This window comes from Cervus canadensis, chromosome 15 (assembly GCF_019320065.1).
Source record: "Cervus canadensis isolate Bull #8, Minnesota chromosome 15, ASM1932006v1, whole genome shotgun sequence".
Classification (NCBI taxonomy): Eukaryota; Metazoa; Chordata; class Mammalia; order Artiodactyla; family Cervidae; genus Cervus; species Cervus canadensis.
Window position 1 is genome coordinate 15,327,133 of NC_057400.1, and position 23,985 is coordinate 15,351,117.

A 23,985-nucleotide genomic window follows, 5' to 3' on the forward strand; every position below is an offset into this window, starting at 1 on the left:
CTGCCAGTGATTACACCTGTCACAGCGACTAGCCAGGTGTGCTTTGGGATCATGTAACTCAGGTGCAGGGTGGGGACGGGGGAGGGGAGGGAGAGTGTCTGGAAGCACTTTGCGGGAGATGAGTCCTGAAGGCAAAGTGGGGGTACCTGAGAGGCCGAGGTGCGAAGGCCTGGGGGAAAAAGAGAAATGGTGGTGAATTGGAAGGTTGGCACTGTGACTGAAGATAGAGAGAGGATGCAAGAGGAGGTCGGAGGAGATACATCATGAAAAGATGCTGAGGCTCAGCTCAAGAACTCAGAATTTGATTCTGGGACAAGAGGAGGCCGCAGACAGATTTTAACTCAGGAATAGGGCAGTGATGCTATTAGATTGGTGTTTTAGAAAAGTCACTCTAGGAATCATTTGTGTTTAGGGGCATTTCTTGTTCAGCATTCTCTCAGTGCTGCTAATGAGCAATAAAGGGGCCTATTTTGAGTTTATCCTAGGCCTCTAGGGAGGGTTTTCTTGAAGCCATAATGTTCCCCAACTCCAGAAGGAAATTAGCAAGCCAAGACCCGATTGGTTCACAGATCGGGTCTTCTGCCTCTTAATGATTAGCTCCAGGCTCTGGTGTTTCAGAACTTGGAGTGTTCAGTATTTTTGCTGCCCAAAGACCATCTTCAAAGAGCAGTGAGAGGCAGAGGCTGTTTCTGGTGTGAACAGGAAAGCCTCAAGCTCTGAAGGGTGGTGGTAGTGCATGCTTGCCGTCTCTTAAATCGTAGGAGCGCCACAGCCCTAATTAGGCTGATCTCTGCCTTCAGAGCCCTCCGTGTGATCTGCTAAGGGAATAAGGAAGCTTTTATCCCAGAACCCTTTCAAGGTTGTTCATCACACTCACCCCAGGCAATGGGGGCCAGAGGACGCCATTTGACCGCAATTGAGAAAGCCCTGGGCCTCAGTGTGTATTCTGTAGAGTGCTTGACAGCAGGAAACCTGCCCCTCCAGACTGGGCGACACCCAATGGGAATGAATCCTGGCTTTAGGAAACCACTTGCTTTTTCCCTGAATGCCCCCATTCCCTCTACTGTGCTAATAGTGTCGATTTGCATAGCAAGCCCTATTGCGTTGCTCTCCAAGAGAAGCACCCTCTCCAGCAGTAGGAGCTGGTGCCAGGGAGAAAAATCCAATGTATTCTAAGATCCAGAGCACTCTTCTCCCCTAATCTGGGTGTCTTCAGGCTTGTTAAGGTTCTCCTTATGCATTTCTTGGGAAAGACTTAGGTGCTTGCCTCAGGCCAGAGAGTAGAGCAAGTTCTTTTGATGGAATGTCAATGCTCAGGTTAATTTCTGAAAGCCATGCTCACATTATTTTGCAAGGAGCTGTATCGTTTATGAGAAAAGCACTCTGGAGATAGGGAGGGGGAGAAAAGAGTTAACTCCACGAGCCGCAGTGGAATCAACTTTAGCTCCTGGGAAATCTGGTTCATGGGGGCCCATCCTGACCTCCTAGGGGAATGTTCTAGATGCAGAAACAAACCTGGCAGGGAATCTGGATAGCTCAGTGTAGGGGGGATGGTGGAAGTGCCAGGTCACAGGGAAAGAGGAAGAGGAACTGAAACAGGGAGAAGGTTGGCAGTTGCTTAAGAAGTACTCACTCTTTTGAAAAATTAGTGGTTGCTGTTTGCCCAGCCATTCCTGAACCCAGGGGGGTTAAGTGGGTAACAATTGAGTGCTGGGCCCTAGAGTCTTACAGCCAAGTTCACTTCGGGTTTAGCCCGCACTCTGGGTGACCTGGATCAGGTTTCCTAACCTCTGTGTGCTGATTCCTCTTCTGTCCAGTGGGGAGACTATGACCCACCCCTGGGGTTGGTAGAGGAATCAAGAAATGAATACATGTTTAAGGCTGAGAGGGTACCTGGCACCAAGTAGGTCCTCTGAAAGCCTTAACTTCTACTGCAGGAGCCCAGAAACCAATTTACTTGGTTTTCACGTAAAAGACACAGCTTCTTGCAAAATGATATGAGCACAATCACCCTGTATAGTATTTATAGGGTTTTTACAGGACGTAGAAAATATAGCTGAAGAGCATGTGGTAAGAGCATTTCATGAGTGGTTTGTTTTTTTTTTAAACAACTTTATTGAGGTATAATTTACAGACCCTCAAATTCACTCTATGTCAGGGTACAATTCAGTGGGGCTTTTTGTTGTTAATTATTAGGGTTGGGCAACTACCACCACAATCTAGTTTTACAACATCTCCATCACCCTAAAAAGCTCTTTTGTGCCCTGTGCAACTTCTCAGCATAATGTTTGTGTGGTTCATGTATACTGTGGCATGCTATAGCACGTCGTTCTTTTTTATTGCTGAATAGTATTCCATTGTGTGGATAGACCACAGTTTGTTTACCCATTCTCCCACTGATGGACCTGTGGGTCATTTCCATCTTTTGGCTTTTGTGAAGAGTGGAGTGCTACCTTGAACATTCACATGTATGTGCACATATGTTTTTGTTTCTTCCCATAGACTGCTCGTGTAGAAGAGTTTGAAATGTGGGAGGTTCATGTCTAAATCTTTGCAACATGAGCTTGTTGACTTGCAGTATAAAGATCACCATAGAGATTAGTCACCACAGCTTAGCTTCACGACCACCTTCTCTGTTTCCCTTGTGGAAATGTAAATTTGCACCTACTGCTGGGAATCAGCCCCAGGGGCCACCCACGGACAGAGTTCATCCTTTTTGAGGACAGTAGAAGCTGAGAATGGCAGGTACCAGCAAGCAACTGAAATGTGTTTAATCCAATCAGTCATGCATGATATATTGAACACTTTTTCTGTGCTTGGCTCTGGATTCCTCTGCTGTAACATAAATAACAAATATACCCCTTACCCCTCACCTAGCTGGCTAAACTTGGCCCAAATCCCAATTTCATAACCTTGAACCTGCTTCCCATTCCCCACCCCCTTTTTTTTTTCTGTTGCAAATCCCTGACCTTATTTCCTTTAGATCCTGCTTCCAGACCTGTATCTGAATCCACCTGCACCTGATATGTCATGGGTATAATAACTCAATCAAAGGTTTAGCCAGACATCCACTCAAGGTGGAGGTTTTATGGAAAAGATCCCATTACCTACAACCAAGTGCTTCTCTCCAAGGGAGCAGCCTCCCCTTCTCCCCACCCTGTGTCTTCTCCAGCTCTCTGGGTGTTAGGTGAATCACATTTTCTCCATCCTGTTACTTAGCCTTTGTGACAAAGGCAGCACCCTTACTTCTTTTTCATAGTACATTGTGTTCATTGGCTCAGAACATTACTTCTCATAAGTATGTTGATTAATAGACCTTTCTTACTGTTGTTACTATCGGGAAATTTCATACTGAAGCAAACTTAGGGAAATTTGGTGACTGGCTAAAATCATTATTAGAGAGGAATGCAGATGTTCTGTGTCTAAATGAGCTTGTTAACCAGATTGGAAATTACTGTTTATGTCTCTTCTGGTTATGTAAAGCTTCTGGGTTAGAATAGTATCTTTTTCTATTTCTATCAAAGCCCCAGGATGCCAAAACCATTCAGTGCTGTTCAGTGGCTCTTTATTGAGCACCAATTATCTGCAAAACACTGTGTTTGTGCTAAGCCACTAACTCCTATTTAGCCTACCAAACCCAGTCCGGAAGTCCCTATTTCCTGGAAGCCTTCTCTGACACTACCCCCACCCCTTCCCGTCTCCAGAGTTAATTCTCTCTCTCCTCTCAGTGGCCTTTGCATCCTGGTTGGACATCTGTTGTGTACTGTTCTGTAATTTTTTTTTTTAATGCGGGCCTTTGTCCCCAGAGACTCTGTCTCATCCACATTCAGATTTCCAGCACCCAGGGTAAGTGTTAATAGTTGTTTTTTAAGTTTTGAATGGATGCTTGAAAGACCCTTCAAAGCCACCCTATGAGCATTTCATGGAGGTTTGTTGGAAAAAGATGCCCAAGGCTGTCCTCTCTCTCTCTGCACTGCTGTGTGGCTTCCTAACTGTCTCTCTGTTCCAGCTTCTGCTCCTGTCTGCTGTTCTCAGCTCAGCAGATCCTGTCACTCCTCTGCCCAGAATTCTCCAGTAGCTCCTATCTCACTTCAAGGAAAAGCCAAGGCTTTACATGGGCCATCCCCGCCCAAGCTGTAGGTGCTCTGACCTTCAGATACCATCTCTTCCTACTGCCAGCCCCCAATGCATGCACACACACACACATGCACACACACGTGCATGCGCACACACACACACACATACAGCTCAGGCTGCATGGAACAGCCCGCTCCTCCTGGAACCCGCCGGACACTTTGCTGTCATGGCCTTCGCCCTTCGTTTGCTGCTTTCTGTTATGTCCATCCCAGACACTTGCGTGGCTCACACTTTTCCTTCCTCAGGTCTTTTCTTCAATGTTGCCTTCTCAGTGATGCCTTATCTGAATACCCTCTTCCCCAACAGTCCCAATTCCTTATCCTCACTTCATTTTATTTAGAGCAATTACTGGCTTTTAACATTACATATAGTTTATTTATTTAGTTTCTCTGTCTCCCTCACTGAAAAGAAGCTCTATAAAGGCAGGTGTTTTAGTTCCTTTTTTTTGTTTTTTAACCAAGTCATCCCCAAGGGCGTAGAAAAGTCCCTTGCTCATGGTAACAGTAAGAGCCAACCCATGGTGTTCACCAAGGTTCACCAAGCCTTAAAAGGGGCCTGCCGCTATTTTCCCTATTTCTTTTTTTAAAATGTATTTTATTGAAGTATAGTTACTTACCATGTTCTGTAGTTTCTGGTGTATAGCAGAGTGATTCAGTTTTACATATATATTAGTTTGCATCTGCTAGTCCCAAACTCCCGATCCATCTTTCCCTCACCCCCCTGCCCTCTTTGACAAACACACATCAGTTCTCTACGTCTGTTGAGTCTCTTTCTGTTTCATAGACAAATTCACACATTTTATTTTAGATTCCACATATGAGTGATATCATATGGTAGTTGTCTTTCTCCTTCTGACTTAATAGGACACTCTAGGCCCATCCATGTTGCTGCAAATGGCATTATCTCGTTCTTTTTCATGGCTGAGTGGCATTCCATCATACATATGTATATATTACATGTATGTATACATGTATATCATGTCTTCTTTTACCTTTTGTCTTTCCATGGACATTTAGGTTGTGTCCATGTCCTGGCCATTGTAAGTAATGCTACTGTGAACGTTGGGGTGCATTTATATCTTCAAATTAGACTTTTCTCCAGGTGTATGTCCAGGATTGGGATTGCTGGATCATGTGACAACTCTATTTTTAGTTTTTTTGAGGAACCTGCATACTGTTTTCCACAGTGGCTGCACCAGTTTACACTCCCACCAATATATCTTCATTATTTCTGGTCCTACTGGTACCCAGAACAGACGAGTGAGAGGATACCGGACCAGCCCCCGGGGAGCCAAAGCAAGGGTGACTGGGACCCAAGAATTCATGTGGAGTTGAGTTAAGCTCTCCTGCTAAAGGGAACTGGCACTGGTGGCTGCAGGGGCTTCTTAAGGACTCAGCAGGTGGGCTCGGTCTGCCCTGCTGGGGGCGAGGCCCAGGGCTCCATCTATCCAGCGTTATCTCGCTTCTGCACACGCCAGTGCTGCAGTGCCTCCAGAGCCCAATACAGGGCACAGGCGCCGCCTCCACAGAGGGACCAGCGGAGGGCGGTGAGCATTGGGGGAGCGCCTGCTGTTTGCCAGCCTTCAGCCCAGCTGGCACCCACAGCCTGGCAGCATCACTCCGCATGGACCAGAGGCAGGGCCAGACTGAGCAGTGTGCCCGAAGCCCCGCCCTGGTGAGGCCAAGGCCTCAAATCTAGGTCTCAGATCGGAAGCAAATTCCCTGGCCCCACCACCTCCTAGTTTAACAAGGAAGAATCTTTCTCCCCGTTTCAGTTTTATCCCTTGGACTGTGTCGCATAACCACATGAGGCTCAGAATGAACAAGAAGCAGTATCTGAAGAGTCCACCAGACTCTGCAGGTGTAGACACCACCCTCAGCTCTCACTGCCTGTAGGAGGGACGTTCTGCAGTGTTCTTACCGAGCTGTAGAAGCCAGCATTTGCATCTTCAGCTGTCATGGTGTCCAGCGATCCAGGGTTCCTAGTTGTTCACCTGTTGTGTACAGTCACACAGTAGGCTTTGGTGTCCGTTAGACTTTGAATCTCTTTATTATAATACTTAATGGCTGTAAACACTATCAGATTTCTCCTAAAGACTTATAGGCAAAGTTGCTTACAGTCAGTCAGTTCAGTCGCTCAGTCACGTCTGACTGCAACCCCATGGACTGCAGCACGCCAGGCTTCCCTGTCTATCACCAACTCCCAGAGCTTGCTCAAACTCATGTCCATTGAGTCAGTGATGCTATCCAACAGTCTCATCCTCTGTCGTCCCCTTCTCCTCCTGCCTCCAATCTTTGCCAGCATCAGGGTCTTTTCTAATGACTCAGCTCTTTGCATCAGGTGGCCAAAGTATTGGAGCTCCAGCTTCAGCATCAGTCCTTCCAATGAATATTCAGTACTGATCTCCTTTAGGATGGACTGGTTTGATCTCCTTGAAGTCCAAGGGACTCTCAAGAGTCTTCTCCGACACCAAAGTTCAAAAGCATCAGTTCTTTTGCTTACAGTAGCCAGCCAGAAAAACAAACCAAAAAACCAATGCTTAGCCTTTTCCAAATATCCATGTACATGCTCAGCTTTGATCAGCAATAACTATGTTGATCATCATGCATCTTCCTTCCTATTTGATGGACATATTTTCAAAGTTCAGCCAGTAAGTTTCCATATGCTGCCTGGTTAGAGAGTGACAGCCACCAGTGAACACTCAGGGTTCCCATTACGGGTGCCCGGGTCTGCCATTATGCGGTCACCCTTAGTAACAGTGTCCAGACCAAAATAATTGTGTTACACCAGTCTTAGCAACTCCATGGATTATGCTGAAGATGATCACAAATTGACGACCTAGACAAGGTCTTCCAGCCCTGGGCTGTGAGATAGGAGGGCACTCTGCTTACTCTCTGCCCTGTGGCACTGTCAAAACCCTAAACTGGATCCTATTAAACCAGTGCATTTCTTTCATATCTGAATTATTAGACCCTTCTGGAATCTTCTGCTGTCAGCTGATACAAATTCAGGCTCTAGGGTTCCTGACCTCACACTGTGAGGTATTTGTTAAGCCCCAAACTCACTTGGGCTTCCCAGGTGGCGCTAGTGGTAAAGAACCCACCTGCCAATACAGGAGACGCAGGAGGGTTCGGATCCCTGGGGTGGGAAGATCCCCTGGAGGAGCAAATACCCACTCTAGTATTCTTGCCTGGAGAATCCCATGGCCAGAGGAGCCTGGCGGGCTGTAGTCAATGGCGCTGCAAAGAGTCGAAAGCCACTTGAGCACGCACTCACTCAGGCTCAGGCAAGCACAGCCTCACATGACGATGTAACGTGGGAGACGACAGCAAGTTCACCTTACTGGTGGGATCTCAAGCCCTGATGAGGAGACTGGAGTAGAAGCCTACTTGCCAGTTACCTTCCGCCACGTGTAATAGCATCACCTCCTTCAGCAAGGAAGCGGGGAGAAGCAGGAACCATGGGAAATCATCAGTTTCATCATCTATATTTTTCTGATGAGGAAGCTGAGGTTTGAAAGAGGAAAAATGCAAACAGCACTGTAGGGCCCCCTGGATGCATCTCTGGCCTGCATTCTGAGGCTTCACCCATCTCGCTGTTCAGGGACCCTGCAGGGCCCAGTCCTGCAATGCTCCACATGACCAACAGGAGGAGCGTGGAACCTGTCCCTGCTGGCTCCAGTTCTGAAAGCCTGAGATGGTTAACCAGCTCCCCATCCACAAAGAGGATAGAGAGAAAGCAAGAGGAAAAAGAATATTCCAGAAGGACATGCATTGAAAATTAAATTCCCTGATGATCCCCAACCCTGTTATCCATTTCCTTTTCTTAGTGATGCCAGAAATATTCTTACAGGAACACAGGCCTGATTATGTGTATTGACACAAATGGAAGCACACTATATACCCGCATTCAACCTATTTTTTTCCCTTCTCAATTTGCACTGGGAATGTTTCCATGTCAGGGCATAGTAACCTATTACATTGCTTGGTTTTCTTTGTATCTGAACAGTTACCTGTTTAAATACAACCTTTAGATTGTTTCACTTCAGTTCAGCCACTCCTGTCTGACTCTTTACGACTCTATGGATTGCAGCACACCAGGCTTCCCTGTCTATCACCAACTCCCAGAGCTTGCTCAAACTCACGTCCATCGAGTTGGTGATGCCATCCAGCCATCTCGTCCTCTGTCGTCCCCTTCTCCTCCTGTCTCCAATCTTTCCCAACATCAGGGTCTTTTCTAATGACTCAGCTCTTCGCATCAGGTGGTCAAAGTACTGGAGCTTCAACATCAGTCCCTCCAATGAATATTCAAGATTGATTTTCTTTAGGATTGACTGGTTTGATCTCCTTGAAGTCCAAGGGACTCTCAAGAGTCTTCTTGAATGCCACAGTTCAAAAGCATCAATTCTTCAGCACTCAGCCTTTATGGTCCAACTCTCACATCCATATATGACCACTGGAAAAGCCATAGCTTTGACTAGATGGACCTTTGTCAGCAAAGTAATGTCTCTGCTTTTTTATGCTGTCTAGATTTGTCATAGCTTTTCTTCCAAGGAGCAAGCGTCTTTTAACTTCACGGCTGTAGTCACCATCTGCAGTGATTTTGGAGTTCAAGAAAATAAAGTCTGTCACTGTTTCTCTTGTTTCCTCATTTATTTCTCATGAAGTGATGGGACTGGATGCCATGATCTTAGGTTTTTGAATATTGAGTTTTAGGCCAGCTTTTTTCACTCCTCTTTCACTTTCATCAAGAGGCTCTTTAGTTTCACTTTGCTTTCTGCCATAAGAGTGGTGTCATCTGCATATCTGAGGTTATTGATATTTCTCCTGGTAATCTTAATTCCAGCTTGTCCTGCATCCAGCCTGGCATTTCGCATGATGTCCTCTGCTTATAAGTTAAATAAGTAGGGTGACAGTATACAGCCTTGACATACTCCTTTCCTGATTTGGAATCAGTCCATTGTTCCATGTCTGGTTCTAACTGTTGCTTCTTGACCTGCATACAGGTTTCTCAGGAGGCAGGTAAAGTGGTCTGGAATTCCCATCTCTTTAAGAATTTTCCATAGTTTGTTGTGATCCACACTGTCAAAGGCTTTGGCTTAGTCAATGAAGCAGAAGTAGATATTTTTCTGGAATTCTCTTGCTTTTTCTATGATGCAATGGATGTTGGCCATTTGATCTCTGGTTCCTCTACCTTTTTCTAAATCAAGCTTGAACATGTGGAAATTCTTGGTTCACATACTTTTGAAGCCTAACTTGGAGAATTTTGAGCATTACTTTGCTAGTGTGTGAGATGAGTGCAATTGTGTGATAGTTTGAACATTCTTTTGCATTGCCTTTCTTTGGGATTGGAGTGAAAACTGACCTTTTCCTGTCCTGTAGCCACTGCTGAGCTTTCCAAATTTGCTGGCATATTGAGTGTAGCACTTTAGCAGCAGCATCTTTTAGGATTTGAAATAACTCAGCTGGAATTCCATCACCTCCACAAGCTTTGTTCACAGTGATGCTTCCTAAGGCCCACTTGACTTCACACTCCAGGATGTCTGGCTCTCGGTGTTTAAACACAACCTGTTTATATACAACCTTTAGTTTGTTTCAAATCTTCCACTTCTCCTCTCAACAACATTGCTTACGTTTCCCTGTGTCCTGAGTAGGTTTCTTTGCCCCATGTGTCCCGTATGTCTGGGGTGAATTCCTCCAAGTAGAGTTGAGAGCTCAGGATCCTAGCCGTCACTGGGCACCCCAAGGGCTAGCCCACCCCAAAAGAAGTTAAGCAAACATGACTTGTCTTTTGCAGGTTGGATGGCTCAGGGATTTGGAGGGCTTTGACTAGGGTTCCATCAGCAACGTTTAAGCAGAGCGGGCTCTGGGTGTCAGTGGTACCTGAGTTCCCACCCCTGGGGTACCTGTTCAGACTTGCTCCTGGCATGGCTGAGAGGAAAGCTGGGGTCCCAGGTCGGGGAGAGTCCCCGCTCCTCACCTGCCCTACCCCTGGTCCCAGTTCACCTCTCTCCTCACCGCTCAGCTCACCCCTGCTGCAGTTTCCTCCTGGTCCTCCCTGCCCGTGACTCCCTTGGACGTGTGCGTTTCCTCCGCTCCCAGTAGATCCCAGGAATGACCGACCAGCCCCATCCTGAGCACACCCCCACCTTCCCTGCCTCCGGGCGCCTCTCCTCTCAGGGGGGACCAGGTTACTTCACCTCCTATCACACGTCCTCAGACAGCTTCTCTAGCGATTGAATTTCTGTTATACTTGTTTCAACCAACTGAGCTTCTATCAAGACCACGTCCCCACGATAGGTTCTATTCCAGAGACCTACAGACCTCTTTTGCTTCCCTGAGTTGAAACTAGCACTCACAGAACAGTGTTATATTAGGTAACCGTTGTTAAATTCTGTGTCAGATTAGGTAGTCACTGAAAATGTCTTAGGAATTAGGGCGGAGGGAAAGGAACAGCTGGTGAACGTGGGCCTGGAGATGGGCCTTCGAGGGCGGAGACTTTAAATAGCTCAACTGTATCATCGTGGACATGAAGGGATAGCCCGTTACTGGCAGGCACGGTGCTGGGCATAGGAAGCTGGTGAGTAGAGGTGGCAAGGCCAAGGCCTGTTCTAGCTGAGATCCCAACCTGAGTCTGTCTGGCTCCCATCCACTGCCCGTCTCCACTCTCACACAGCCGGTGCCCCAGCTTGTTGGGACTGGTTGGCAGACTGGGGAATCCCCCACCTGCATCCCTGGTCCCTTGCCTGACAGTTTCATTGTCCTTCTAGGACTTCTGCCACGGGCAAGTGATGTGGCCGCCCCTGAGTGCCCTGCAGGTAAAATTTGCCGAGCCCGGGCAGTCCTGCAAGCAAGTCTGTCAGGAGAACCAGCTCATCTGTGAGCCGTCCTTCTTCCAGCATCTCAACAAGGACAAGGACCTGCTGAAGTAAGTGCCAGAGCGCAGGAGGGGCGGCCCCGCCTCCCGCTCACCTCGGGCTTAGAGTTGGGTTGACAGGGATGAAGTTTGCGTTTCTAGGCTCTAGGTTCAGGGGCTGTTGGAATAAATTGTGGAGAAGGAGCGGGTCACACCACGTCTCCCCCTACCCAGAGAAAGTTGGCCTAGCATTTTTACTGTTAGGTAGATGAGGTCACCGGGCCTGCTGATACATTTAGAATTCAAATGGGGGTGTTGTATGTGCATAAATAATGCCAAGTCTGGGCTTGGAGATGGTAGGAGGTGTCAGTTAGCTAATTCGTACCCAAGAAGCATAACAGCCAAGATGGGCCCAGAACCGCAAGCATGGACGGACCCGCTCCTGAGGTCCCAGGCTGAACCCTGGTCCCCAGATGGCATCTAGCAGAGTGACAGTCTTCAACCCTGGAGTCAGGGAGGAATGAAAAATGTGGGCAAGGAGCTGGCACAGAACTGCCCACAGCAAATCCACTGCCGCCCTGCCCTCCTGAAGCCCCGTCCCCTTTGTACTTTATTTCAGCTGTTTTGGAGTGAGTGCATCCCAGCGGCTATGAGCCTGCACTGCTAGGTCCCTGAGGGTCCCCAAGCAGGGTGGCGGGCACAGCACTGGAATTACAGCCCAGAGTCGCCCAGTGGGGTCTTCTCTCTCGCCGGCATTGCTTCCCTTGTGCTGCTTGTGTTACTTACAGTTGTTGTTGTTTAGTTGATAAGTCATTTTCAACTCTGCAATCCCGTGGTCTATAGCCTGCCAGGCTCCTCTGTGCATAGGATTCTCCATGCAAGAATACTGGAGTGGGTTGCCTTCTCCAGGGCATCTTCCAGACCCAGGGAATGAGCCCACGTCTCCTGCATTGGCAGGCGGGTTCTTTACCACTTAGCTACCAGGGAACCATTTACTTTCTTTAACACCGTTCATTTCCTCTTGTGGTGGCATTTTGAGTTTGGTGTTTGCATTTTCCAAATTTTCATGTGAGGTTTCTTCTGGCCTCTGACTCATGACCTCAGTCAGGGCTAAATTTGTGCCTCGATATTTATCGCACCCACCCTGGGCTTGTGACTCAGCTGGTAAAGATTCCACCTGTAATGAGGGAGATGTGGGTTCGATCCCGGGTTGGGAAGATCCCCTGAAGAGGGGAAAGGCTACCCACTCCAGTATTCTGGCCTGGAGAATTCCATGGACCGTATGGTCCGTGGGGTCGAAAAGAGCTGGACACGACTGAGTGACTTTCACTCACTGGGCCACAACCTAGTTAATTACCTGTCACCTCCCTCCCAACCTTAATAGCTCTAATGTGGTGTTTTCCCCGAGGGGACTTGTTCTCCCAACCCCAGATGTTCTGCAGAGCAGTAGTTAGGTCCCAGTCTTTTTTTTTTTTTTTAACTTATTTATTGGCTGTGCTGGGTCTTTCTTGCTGCACAGGATTTTCTCTAGTTGCAGCGAGCGAGGACAAGTCTCTAGTTATGGTGCACGGGCTTCTCATCGCAGTGACTTCTCTTGTTGTGGAGCATGGGCTCCAGGCACTCGGGCTTCAGCAGCTGTGGAGCCTGGGCTTAGTTGCTCCGAGGCACATGGGCTCAGTAGTTGGTAGCTTCCGGGCTCTGGAGCACAGATGCAGTCGTTGTGGTACAAGGGCTTGCATGTGGGTTCCTACCCAGCCAGGGATCGAACCTGTGTCTTCTGCAATGGCAGGGGGATTCTTTACCACCTGAGTCACCAGGGAAGCCCCTGCCCCAGTCTTAGGAACAGAGTGGACTCGGGGCTCCAGGCTCACAGGTCTCCATTCTGGCTTCGCGCCCTGTTAAGAGCACAGTTGGCCACTGCATCTATCTGGGCACAGTGGTCTGAGCTGGCCTGGCCCTGCCTGTAAGCCTTATTATGCTCACCTCAAGTAATAAGGTGTAAAACCCTTTTCAGAGAGGAAACGTGATCTCTAGCATCTTGCCTGCAGGGCTCCTTTCCTGAGTAGGGACTCGGGGGATGCTATTTTTTCTCGTTTTTCTTTTTTAACATGAAGACCAGGATCAGAGGTGGCCTCAATTCCACCAGCAGAATAGAGGCCAGACCAGCAGAGTGGGTCGACATCCTGCTTTGCAGCCGGTGACGCCATGTGAGAGGCAGCGCTGGTCTGATGTCTGTGGTGCTAGAAGCTTCTACCTCCAGAGCACGTGTCCCCAATTCTAAGTGCAGGAGGAGCTTCCCACTCACCCCTGTTGCAGGCCACTCCTGTACGAAGGTGGCTTCCTGAGAACCCTGAGTGTCTCCCTCTGTTAGGAAGTCTGGCGTCACTAGGGACAGACCGTCAAATGTCCACGTGCAGAGGTAGCCCCGCCTGCCTCTGGAGGAGGGAACCCTGATGGGACGGCTCAGAGGCATGGGCCTTCCTGGCCAGGCCGGGGGCAGGGCTCCAGGAGAGTCAGGGCCCGGCTCAGAGAGCCCAGGGCCCCGCCAAGCCTGCAGGGGAACCGGAAAGGGAGCCAGTGGACCCGTTTCCTCTGTTCTGTCAGTCTTCCCGCCTGTGGAATGGGGACAGCCGCAGTGATGGTGAGCCTGTGCGCAGCACAGTCCTGCCCTCCGGGAGCGTGGGCCATGGAGCAGGCCTGAAGTCGCTGGGCTGTGACCAGAAAAGCCAGTGCCCGCCCCCCCAAAGCCCACCCCGCCCCCCACCAGCAATCCCGTGCACCAGGCCGAACCCAGGGCAGCAGAAGGCCTGGGTGAGGGGCTACCCCGGGTCAGGCCCTTTGCCGAGGCATGACTCAGCAGCCCCCGACCACCTAGCCCCTTGAAGATCTGTGGGTTTTCTCCCTAGGAGGCTGCTGCACATGCTAATTTTGCAACAGAGCCACCTGAAATTAATTTTCTGAACATGAGAGCCCTATTGAACACCTTCGTTTCTGCATTGGTAAATACTGATAACGTCACAGCGCTCTGGCAAGTCTGCCGAGTGTCTCCCCAGCGCGGCGTCCCGGCTGATCCATACTCATGGCCACTCAGCGGTGAGCGGCTCCTCCGAGCCCAGGCTGCCGTTTCTCCTCCAGCTTGGGGCCTGGCTCTGAGTGGAAGCTCCTCTCCGTCTCCGGGTGTCCCCGGCCTGTCCTCGCCACGCGGTGTGACTTGATATGACAGGTGTCAAGTGTCCCATGCTGTCGTCTTGACTTGGGGAGTCAGGCAGCTGGTCTTGGAGCTCCTGCTCAGGCGGGGCTCTGGGAGTGATGGAGGGGTGACCACAAAGCCCTGTGCACAAAGCATGCGTGATTCAGGTGCAGCCTGAGTTGACCCAGACCACCCCTGAGAGGTCAGAGGACAGAGGTCCTAGAAAGAGCCGGAGTCCATGCTGATGGGGTCCGGAGGGAGCACCTCACCCCCAGAAACAGAAACACCTTAGTGGAAGATCTTCTTTGTAATGTTGCTACCTTTACAAGTTGTATCCTCTAAAATATTAATTTATTGAGTTTGGGGTGGTTTTTTTTTTTTTTTTTTTTTGAAGAGGAATTCTAAGCCACGAAGCCTGGCTTGTGAGCACTGTGGTGCCTCAGTGCTTCAGAGTGGTGACTAGTGAGCCTGGGGAGACTTGGTGGATACGGGGTTCGGATTAGCAAGGTGGAGTGGGGGGAGGAGGGAGGGGAGGAAGAAGACCCGCAGGTGGGGCCCGGCTTCCTTCCTTTCATCCCGCATGGGTCTGCGTGTGGAGAGGGATGCGGGGCTTCTGTCCTCTTGGGAAATAGGCATCCTCATGGGGATGGGGAGGCCTTGCCTTTTTCTTCTGTTTCAAGAGCTCTAAGCTCTCCGGCGAGGGCTGAAGGGCCTCCGAAGCCCCAGTTCCCATCCTGTGAGTGAAGCCGTTGAGGGCAGTTAGAGAGAGGCGAGCACCCAGGGGCCGCAGAATGGAAACAGCACAAGGAGTGTGTGTGTGTGTGTGTGTGTGTGTGTGTGTGTATGTATGTATATGTATGCCCGTGCGGGCAAGACAGACATGCTAGGAACAGAGGCAGGACAGCAACACACACGCCCTGAAGAGGCAAGGGACCACGTCGGGGTGAGGATGTGCTCCAGCGATTGGGAAGGTCCCCCCCTGCTGAGCTCAGCAAGGATGCTCGAGGGTTCTCTCTGCAGGCCCGGGGCTGTGGGACAGAGACCCCAGGCCAGCGATCGGGTCACACCCAAGGGCGGCCCCACCACCACCCAGCTGAGCCCTTGGGGAGCTTGCTGGGCCATGTCACCCATGGCTCCGGGGACCGCCCACCGCGCTTTGCGGTGGTCTTTGGACATCAGCCTCGGACAGGCTGCTGCTGCAGCCTCGTGGCCATGGGCACATGTGCTCACACCCTGGTACGCTGGGCCTGGAGTCCAAGTCCAGGAGGCCAGGAGCAGGCGTGTTTCTCCCTGGCTTGTGACAGTCCCACCCACTCGCCACGGGGTCCGAGATGAATTCTGGTGACTTCATACCCCTGATGAGCGGTGTGCCAGGCAGATGGCTTGCGTTAAGACACAGCAGCTGCCGTGATTCACCTAAATACATCAATAGCATAAGCACAAATCTGGATCCCAAGGCCACATTCCATGTGGAAACTTCATGGCCAGCTGGGCTCTGGGGACCCTCTTTCAGCGTTGGCCAGGAAACAGGCAGGACCAGGAGGGCCCTGACTCTGACTTGTGTTTCCTTTAGGAAATCCACGGAGCCCCCACCTCCTTGCCCTCGCCATGACCCTAATCCTCTGGGTGCTTCCGTCTCCCAGCTGGCACCCTGAACATCAGGAGGTGTTAGGCCACTTAGAGAAGCCACAGAGCTCCCTGGAGACTGAAAGAGCAGGACAGGAGGGGGCGCTGCCCTCCCGAGAGCCAGGAGCTGGGCTGGAAGCCTCGGAGAACTCACCAGAAGCCCAGGAGATGCGCTGGAAATCACAGATTAGTGCCGGCAAGGGGGCAGGTGGGCCCAGGCAGTTAGTTGGCCCAAGGAAGACAAGCGGGCAGGAGTAACACTGGGTGGGGGTGGGGGTCAGATGCTTTCCTCCCAACATTTGGAAGCTTTCCAGAAGTGGCAGGAAACCTCAGGTTCCCCGCCCGAATCCCCTCCCTGCCAGCAAGAATCAGGACTTCTGTGAACAAAGCAAAATGGAGACACTTGGCATGTGTGTAAATTCACAGTGTGGGGTGAAGGCAGAAGGTGGCAGTCCACCCAGCATCGACCAGCGGGAGCGATCATGCTAGTTCTCATGCATTGAATGCTTACTCAGAGCTGGACTCTGCCAGCTGCTCTGTAAACATTAATTTAATCCCCGTGCTTTCCCCCTGTGAGTGGGTAAAGAATTCACCTGCAGTGCAGGAAACACAGGAGATGCCGGTTCAATTCCAGGGTCAGGAAGATGATCTGGAGAAGGGAATGGCAACCCACTCCAGTATTCTTGCCTGAAAAACCCCATGGACAGAGGAGCCTGGTGGGCTCCAGTCCAAAGGATTGCAAAGAGTGAGACATGACTATGCGACTAAGCACGTGACCTTCCCTGTGAGTCAAGGGTTATTTATCCCCATTTCACAGAAAAGGAAACAGTCACAGGGAGGCTCAGGCATTGGTCCAGGGCCACACGGCTCATAAGAGATGAAGCCAGGATGCAAACCCAGATCTGTCTGGCCACCTTCTCTGAGCTGTTCCCCACCAGGCATGTGGGACAACGGGGGACAGGATGGTGGGACCCGAACACCCCAGCTAGGAAGAGAACTTACATGGCTCTTCTTTGAGATGAGAGGCCAACACTGTTCTCCTGAGCCCCCCAGGTGGGGGTTTCAGTCTGAGGAAGCAAAACCCCAGGGGTCTGCAGCCCACAGCCAGACGGGTGGGAGAAGATGGGGGAGGAGGAAGAACATGGGCTTGGGATCAGGGCCTGGACTCAGTCCCTGCTCTGCGCATCCAGAACCCTCAGGGGCTGGGGGCCGGGGTGGGTGGTAGGCCATTCTGTTGCCACAATCGTGGAAGGCGGCTGCAAAGGTCCCATGAATTGAGGCCCCAGGACACACCATGCCCAGGAGACCATCTGATTGCTCTCCAGCGGGAGACTAAGGTCATATAACAGACATCTTCTCTAAGCATTAGTTTTAAAAATAGACATAGTTTTAAAATGTTCTAAAAAAGCATTTAAATAATGCATATCATTGTCCCAGTCTCAGTTCTCAGAAGTAACCACTGTTCAGTCTTTAGTGTACCTGCTCTACTTTCTACCCCTCTTCCTGTCTCCCTCTTTTTCTCTCTTCTCTCTCTTTCTCTCCCCCTCGCTCTCCTTCCCACACTCACTCTCTCTGTGTGTGCACACGCGCACGCACACACACACACGTAGATACACTGCACCCCCGGTTATTACTTGCTCTCTTGCTGGTGGTCGCATTCCTACCTGCTTGTCAAGTGCTGCGTGTGACTCTGATAACACAGCTGAGCCACAGGGGACCCAGCCATTCCCCACTTGCTGAGTCTTCAGGTTATTTCCAGTTCTTCTCTGTGATGGACAGTGCTTCCCTAAGCAGCCTTGAACACACACCGCAACCACATGCATATCCAGGCACTCACATGCCCTTCTCGAGCCCGGGTTCCCAGAGGTAAGGACGGCTGGGTCAGAGGGTGGTCAACAGGGGCCCCAAACAGCCTTCCCCACTGGAGGGTGGTAGAAGCGGGCAGGGCTGAGGACGGTCCCTGCCTCTCCAACCCGTTCTTCCTCTTCAGGTACGAGGTGAACTGCCAAAGCTCAGAGCTGGCCAAGGACATCGTGGCACCCTCCTTCGACCCCAAGAACAAGCACTGTGTGTTTCAAGGCGACCTCCTGCTGTTCAGCTGTGCCGGCGCCCACGCCCGCCACCGGAGGATCTGCCCCTGCCGGGACTTCATCAAGGGCCAGGTGGCTCTCTGTAAAGACTGTCTATAGCGGCCGCCATTCCACCCGCGCCCACGCTCTGCGGGGGGGAGACAGTGGCTCCAGCCCCACCAGGATGGGGCGGGGACGCAGACGCCATTCAGGGACTCTCCCCAGAGCCTGAACGTTTTGGTGGAAGGTCTCGATTTGGTACTGGTCCCGCTGCAGTTACAGCATCACAGCGGAGCTCTCACCAAAACAAAACGAGAGCCAACCTCAGGCCGGGAACCTGGCTTCTCCCTGGCACAACTTCGTCTTTAATTTTGGAGGAGCTACAGTAGGGAGACTGTGCAGCTGCTCCAGGGTGAAAAAAGAGAATCTCAATATTCGTTTAAACGAAACAAAACCAGAGGAGGAATCAAGCTAGTTGGAAAGAACTTCCTACGGGAACATTCCTAAACCCATTAATTTATTTATTTGGGAGGGAGGGAGGGGGAGCTGGGGAGGGCAAAGAGGGATTGATTGCGCGTCTTGCTACTTCTCTGATTTTCCTCTGTTGGCCATCCCTCTTCACTGTAACATGACTGTTGTCTGCTTTGGGCAGAGTGCGCTCTGGGGCTGGTGGCAGGATTAAGGGCAGCTGTGGCTACCTAGCTCCTCAAAGTGGATGGTGGCAGAAGAAAAGAAATTCCTTGTGCTTAGCAGGTGGCAGAGGCCAGGGGATAGGCACCCCCTGGTTGTCCGGGGAAATGCCTGTGTGGTCCAGAGAGCCCAGCAGGGGCCAGAGATGGGCTGCTTTGCAGTGACAGGCTCCTTTTGTCTGTTCCATCCCTCCCCCGAGGTGGAACACACCCCCACACAGCTTGGCTGTCATTTCTGGTTAGGATTACAAGCTACCCTTGCACTTGGAGGTGGTGCTCTTTACCCCCTTGAGAAAGGGGTGTCTTTGAACTGCGATTTGGACAGGAGCAAAGCTGGTCCCTAAGAACTAGTAGCATCACCTGAGCTGGGCTTGTGTCATTCACTCGGTCCGATGTCACCGAAGTCCAGGGGATGTTGGCTGGGGGAGCAAGGGCAGGCCAGGATGAATGTGCACTGTCTTGGCTGCTGACTGTGAGTGTGGGTGTGGTTTGCAAGGGGTAGGAATCGGATACTGGCTTTTACTCCAGGCAGAAATACTGGGGAGGAGGGTGTTGAACTGGTCGGCAGGTTGGACCAAACCCTGGAGCCCCCGCGCTCTGCTCTTGTGCAAGTTCCCCCAGGCCCTTCCCACTCTCCTCCCCCCATGCCGTGCTTCAGTGCTTTGCGCGTGCACACGTGTGTGCGTGCGTGTGTGTGTGCCCTGTGATGCCCCTGGCATCTCCGTGCTGGTAAGAGTGAGCTCCCTTCTCTCTCTGGCAGAATGTCCCCCTTGAAAGCTGTCCCGTGAGCCACCCAGCCCTCACTGAAGATTCTGAGTGGCTTGGTTGCTGAGCAGAAAAGCTGGACACGGCTGGTGGCTGGGTGGGCCTTTGGGACGCAAGGTTCAGGTTAGAATTCTCAAGTCTGAGGCCCACCCAGGAGGAGCGTGGGGCTGTGAGGGATGGGAGGTTAGATTCCACCCACTCCTCGATTCTTCTTCCTGGGTATAAAATTAATATCAAATGCACAGCCGGCCTTCTTTCCTTAGACTAACCTCAGTGGATCTTAGAGAATGGAGTGGGGGAGTTAGGGCAGCCAGGGTCTCCCCCACCCCATAGGTGGCCCCCGAGTTACCTGTGCCAGGGAGAATTCTGATGGGGAAACCTCCGCGCTGAGCAGGGATGCCAGGGCCCACCCCTCACAAACTGGCTGAGCATAGAAACGAGGGCAGAAGTCGAAAGGAAACTGGGCAAGAGGCTGTGAGTGCCCGTGTGCTTCTGAGTGCTTTGCGAGGACAGTTTCCTGCCGGGGGAGGAAACAGCTGCCATCCCTGCTGTTGGGAACCGTTTCCTATGGACGGGCCTCCTGGCTGCAGCCTTCCTAGAGGGAATTCGCGTTAGCGCCCAGACCTGCAGTTCCTGGGCCCGCACTGCCCTCTCCTGGGCCCTTCTGGCCGTTTCTGGTGCTGAGGAGGTGCGTGCCCGTGTTTGACCAGCAGGGGGACCCTGCGGGCCGAGGCCAGTTTCCCACGCTTTGCCAGACTCACCCATCTGGCAGAGATCCGTTAGAACAAGCCCAGGAACTCTGAAAGCAAGGAGGCTGGAAAGCCCGGTTCTCAGAAACACGCTGTGCCGGCCTTGTGTTCCAGAAGCTGCAGGGATCGTTTGCCGGCTGCCCCTGGGCTCAGGGACTCTGCCTCCTCCACGCCAGGACCCTCGGTCAGGCAGCCCAGGGAGCACTTCACCACCTTAAGATCCTTCTTGCTCCCCCCATCCCAGAACTGACCAGGAGTAAGCCAGAGTTCTGCCCCCGGGGTGGGGTGACGTGGCTGCTGCTCCTGGTGCAAAGAAACCCACACTCCAGTTGTTGAGGGCAGAGGGGGCAACACCAAATGTATACTGGTTCCCAGGCCTCCACAGACTCGGCCTGAGTCTGGTCAGTGACCCCAGAGGACATTAGGGTGGGGCCTCCATCTGCCCTGTGCAAGAAGGGCTGCGATTCCTGCCTGCTCTGGGAGAAGACAGCGCCTTTCAGGGTGTGGGCTAGAAGCCTTGGGTGGTTTTGCCAGTGCCAATCTTGATAGAATCCTGAACCACGTTGTAATTGATGACAGTTCCACAGGGAGAGATCTCCCCAGTCAGGACTAGCATCTTCCTGTGCTCTGAGCATCTCTCACCTCTTTACCTGGTTTTTAAGTTTTTTGTACATTTTTTCCTAAAAGTTTGGATTTATTTTTCCTCCACTGTGATCCTAAGTTCTTAAAAAACTTGAGGGAAAAGGTTTAATTTATTAAAGGAGAGAAAGCTTTCCTTTGAAATGTAAACACTTTCAGGAGTAAAAATTCCTGAAAGGGAAAACACACTTCTCATGCCAGTAAACACCTCATTTATTTCTGGTATGCAGTTTGATTTGCACATGCACAATTGGAGAAGCTTTTCGCGTTTTTGCTTAGATTGGGTTTTTGACTTTGTGTTTGCTGTATGTTTGTAAGTATTAAGCCATCTTTTCTTTGGTGATATTTATTGTTTCTCTGAGGTGCCTTTTCACTTTTCTTTGGGATTGGTGTTTGGAATCTGGTGTTGGTATTTGGAATCCGGGTTTTGTTGAAGGAAGCTAGCAGACTCCTCCAGCTTGGAGATAGATAGGACCTGTCCTTGTGAGATAGGGCAACCCAGGTTGGACGCCAGACATGCCCTCCAAGCTCCCCAGGTCACAGCATATGTGCGCAGACACCCCCATGCAGCCACGAGGGCCCCAAGAAGAGGGCTGACTTCCTCCAGACTGACCTTCACCCTCCCAGGCTGCTTGTCCAGGTCTCTGGGTTTGTCTGGAGACAGATGGTTGACAGGTGCCACCCTGGGGCTTGGTGGAGGGTGGCGGGGGCAGAGAACCAACCCTGTGTGAGGGCTTGCAGTGTAGGGAAGCAGGCCCTGCTGGGCTCGTTGGAAGCACTGGCCCCAAATCATTCTATCTCCCTAGCAGGATGAAGGGGAAATAATATGCACCCCCTGTTTTTATTTCCTTGGCAGACGTCAGCCTCCCAGTAAGCTCCCTTGGTGCCCCAGTGCAGCTCACTGGTGGTAAAACTGTGATTGTGAGCAGTTAGGCAGAAACTGTGCTGTTATGGGCGGGTTAGTGCTCTTTAGACCAGGCCAATCAGGCCACCCCCTCCCTGGGATGGTTTCCCTACTAGATGATACATACATAATTGGGACATTGCCACCCTCTCCCACACCCACCACCCTCCCTACCCTCCCCCACACCCCACACCAATTCTTGATTTTAAAAAAAGCTCTATTAACGACAGGCTGTGGTTGTGTTACTCTCCCAAGCCTGGAATGTTTTATTTATTGAAGAATATTTTCATTTCCACATTGGTTTCATTCTAATCCCGCCCATCCCCTAGGCTGCAGAGCATCTTCATGTGAAGAGATGGACCGATGTCAAGAGATACAGGCTGCTCTAGGAAGGTGGGAGTTGCCTAAAGCGGAGGGTGGGTTCTTTTCCTTCTTGTTGGCTTTAACAAAAAAATGGAAAACCCAAGTTTATATGGCAAAAGGCCAAATTAGCTATCTAGTGTCAGATGCAGAAAAAAAAAAAAAATTACCCTAGCTTTCTTAGCACTTAGGGGTTTTGTGAGGATTCAGTGTTTAGCAATGTCTGGCATATAATAAGTCCTAGTAAATGTTAAATATTGTTGTTTTTCACATTTTATAAAAGTTGAGGGAAAAAAAGAGCTGAGCTCACTTCCTATCATTGATTCCTGTAGGTGCAGGAAGATACTCCAAGTTGATAGAATGTTGTAGGAATTACAGGTTTAAGATGCCCAAGTCCTGTGTCCACCCTGCTGGCTAAAATGGTACTGTGTCCCTGAATGCACTGACTGATTTGAAAATATGCCTGACTTCAGCCCCAGGTGGAACTGGGCTGCAAGAATTAGTCAGCTTGACATAAGAGTGTGGCCACATGCCAGACCCCACCCCACTGACATCTTCTGGACCCTTCCAGGGTGTGTGCAGAACTTTTTGAGCTGGAAATTAAATCCTCTGACAGACTGTTCCCTTAAAGTTACCCATCTTCCTCTGAAATGCAATAATAGAGGTGTTTCTGTTTTTTTATTTAAGGGAAAAGGAATGACCTCTTGAATGCACTCATTCCCCGGGAAGTCCCTTGGCTGCCCCCTGCTGGCCAGGGTGGCTTCTCCAGAGTCCAGTCCAAGAGAATCAGATTCCCAGGCTGGTTAGTTGTTATGTTTCTATCAAATTAAAGGTTAGTTTTGTGGAGAGAGCGAGGGCTCTTCAGAACTCCAAGAGGCTGCTCCTAGGTTAGTGATGTTTTTCCAAATCACCTGAATGTCAGTTGGCTTTTTTTTGCGGGGGCGGGGTTGGTGTCAGCCTCTTACTTCCCTAGATAGGCTCAGCTTTTATCTCCTCTCCTATTTTGGCGCTATTCTGGATAGACTGCATTTGTGGAAAATGGAGGAATTTGTTGGTGTCTTTTTAAGATCTTCTGCATTCTCTTAGCTCCATCAGCAGTCTTACATGTCTGTGGATGTCAGATTGGCGTGCACCTTCTTCAAAGCATTTCCTCGACTTTCCCCAGATCTTGTGGAGCCTTTAGATGACCCCCTAGCCCCCCCCCCCCCCCCCCGCAGCTGGTGAGGCAGGGCAGAGGGACAGAGGGCAGCTGTGTGCTCATGCGGGGCACAGGGCCCTGTGTTTGGGGAATCGGCGGGGGGCGGGGGGGTGTGGTCCTGGGTGCTCAGACCACTTGCAGGTCGTCTCCCTGGGACAGCCGGACAGGAAGCTAGCGCAGTCAGCCACCTCTGCCCAAGCTGAGATCGTGCAAACTTAGGGAGCGTTTGCTCCCTGTCCCGGCCAGGTATGAACAGAACAAATGCGGGTTGGACAACCGATGCCAAAGGAGATGGTGACATCTTTTCTGCCGTAGTTGCTGTCCCAAGCTCAGTGTCTATAAGCTAACGGCCATGCGCGTCTGTGTCTTCAGCCAGCTCCTGGTACGGCCGTTTTCTACCGTCCACCCGGGTTAAGTCAGGCAAGGCTCTGCCAATAAGGTGTGGCTGTCACATGTACTGTACGGGCGTAGAGAGCACTGCTTCATTTTCCACTGTCGTAGAGAAAACTAGGGAGAACTTTATTTTTCAATAAACTTTTCTTGTGTGACAGGTGGACTTGATTTGTGGGGTGGGAGGTTCCGGGTGGGTGCAAGGGGTGCAATACAGCCACTCCCCCAGCACTGGTGGCCACGGTTTCACCGCCTGCAGACACATTTCTGGAAACGTCGATGGGAAGGTAGGTTTAAGGAACTGGGGGAGGGGTAAGTGTTCACCGTGTAAGACTCTTCCCTTCTATCACATCCACCAGTACTGATAGTGGAGTGCTCCTCCCCCGCTGTCCTCACCTAGAGGGGAACTGAATT

The 23,985-nt window shown here is 50.9% G+C and overlaps 1 protein-coding gene across 1 annotated transcript in view; it reads left to right on the top strand.

The window, feature by feature from the left end:
* The window catches only part of MGAT5 (alpha-1,6-mannosylglycoprotein 6-beta-N-acetylglucosaminyltransferase), a 387,153-nt gene extending 363,424 nt beyond the window's left edge, over positions 1-23,729 (top strand). Inside the window, exons 16-17 of the mRNA XM_043488382.1 lie at positions 10,907-11,064; positions 17,799-23,729. Of these exons, the coding sequence (XP_043344317.1) occupies positions 10,907-11,064; positions 17,799-17,997 (357 nt within the window). The 3' untranslated portion in view covers positions 17,998-23,729. The remainder of the gene's footprint in view (positions 1-10,906; positions 11,065-17,798) is intronic.
* Positions 23,730-23,985: the final 256 nt, after the last annotated feature.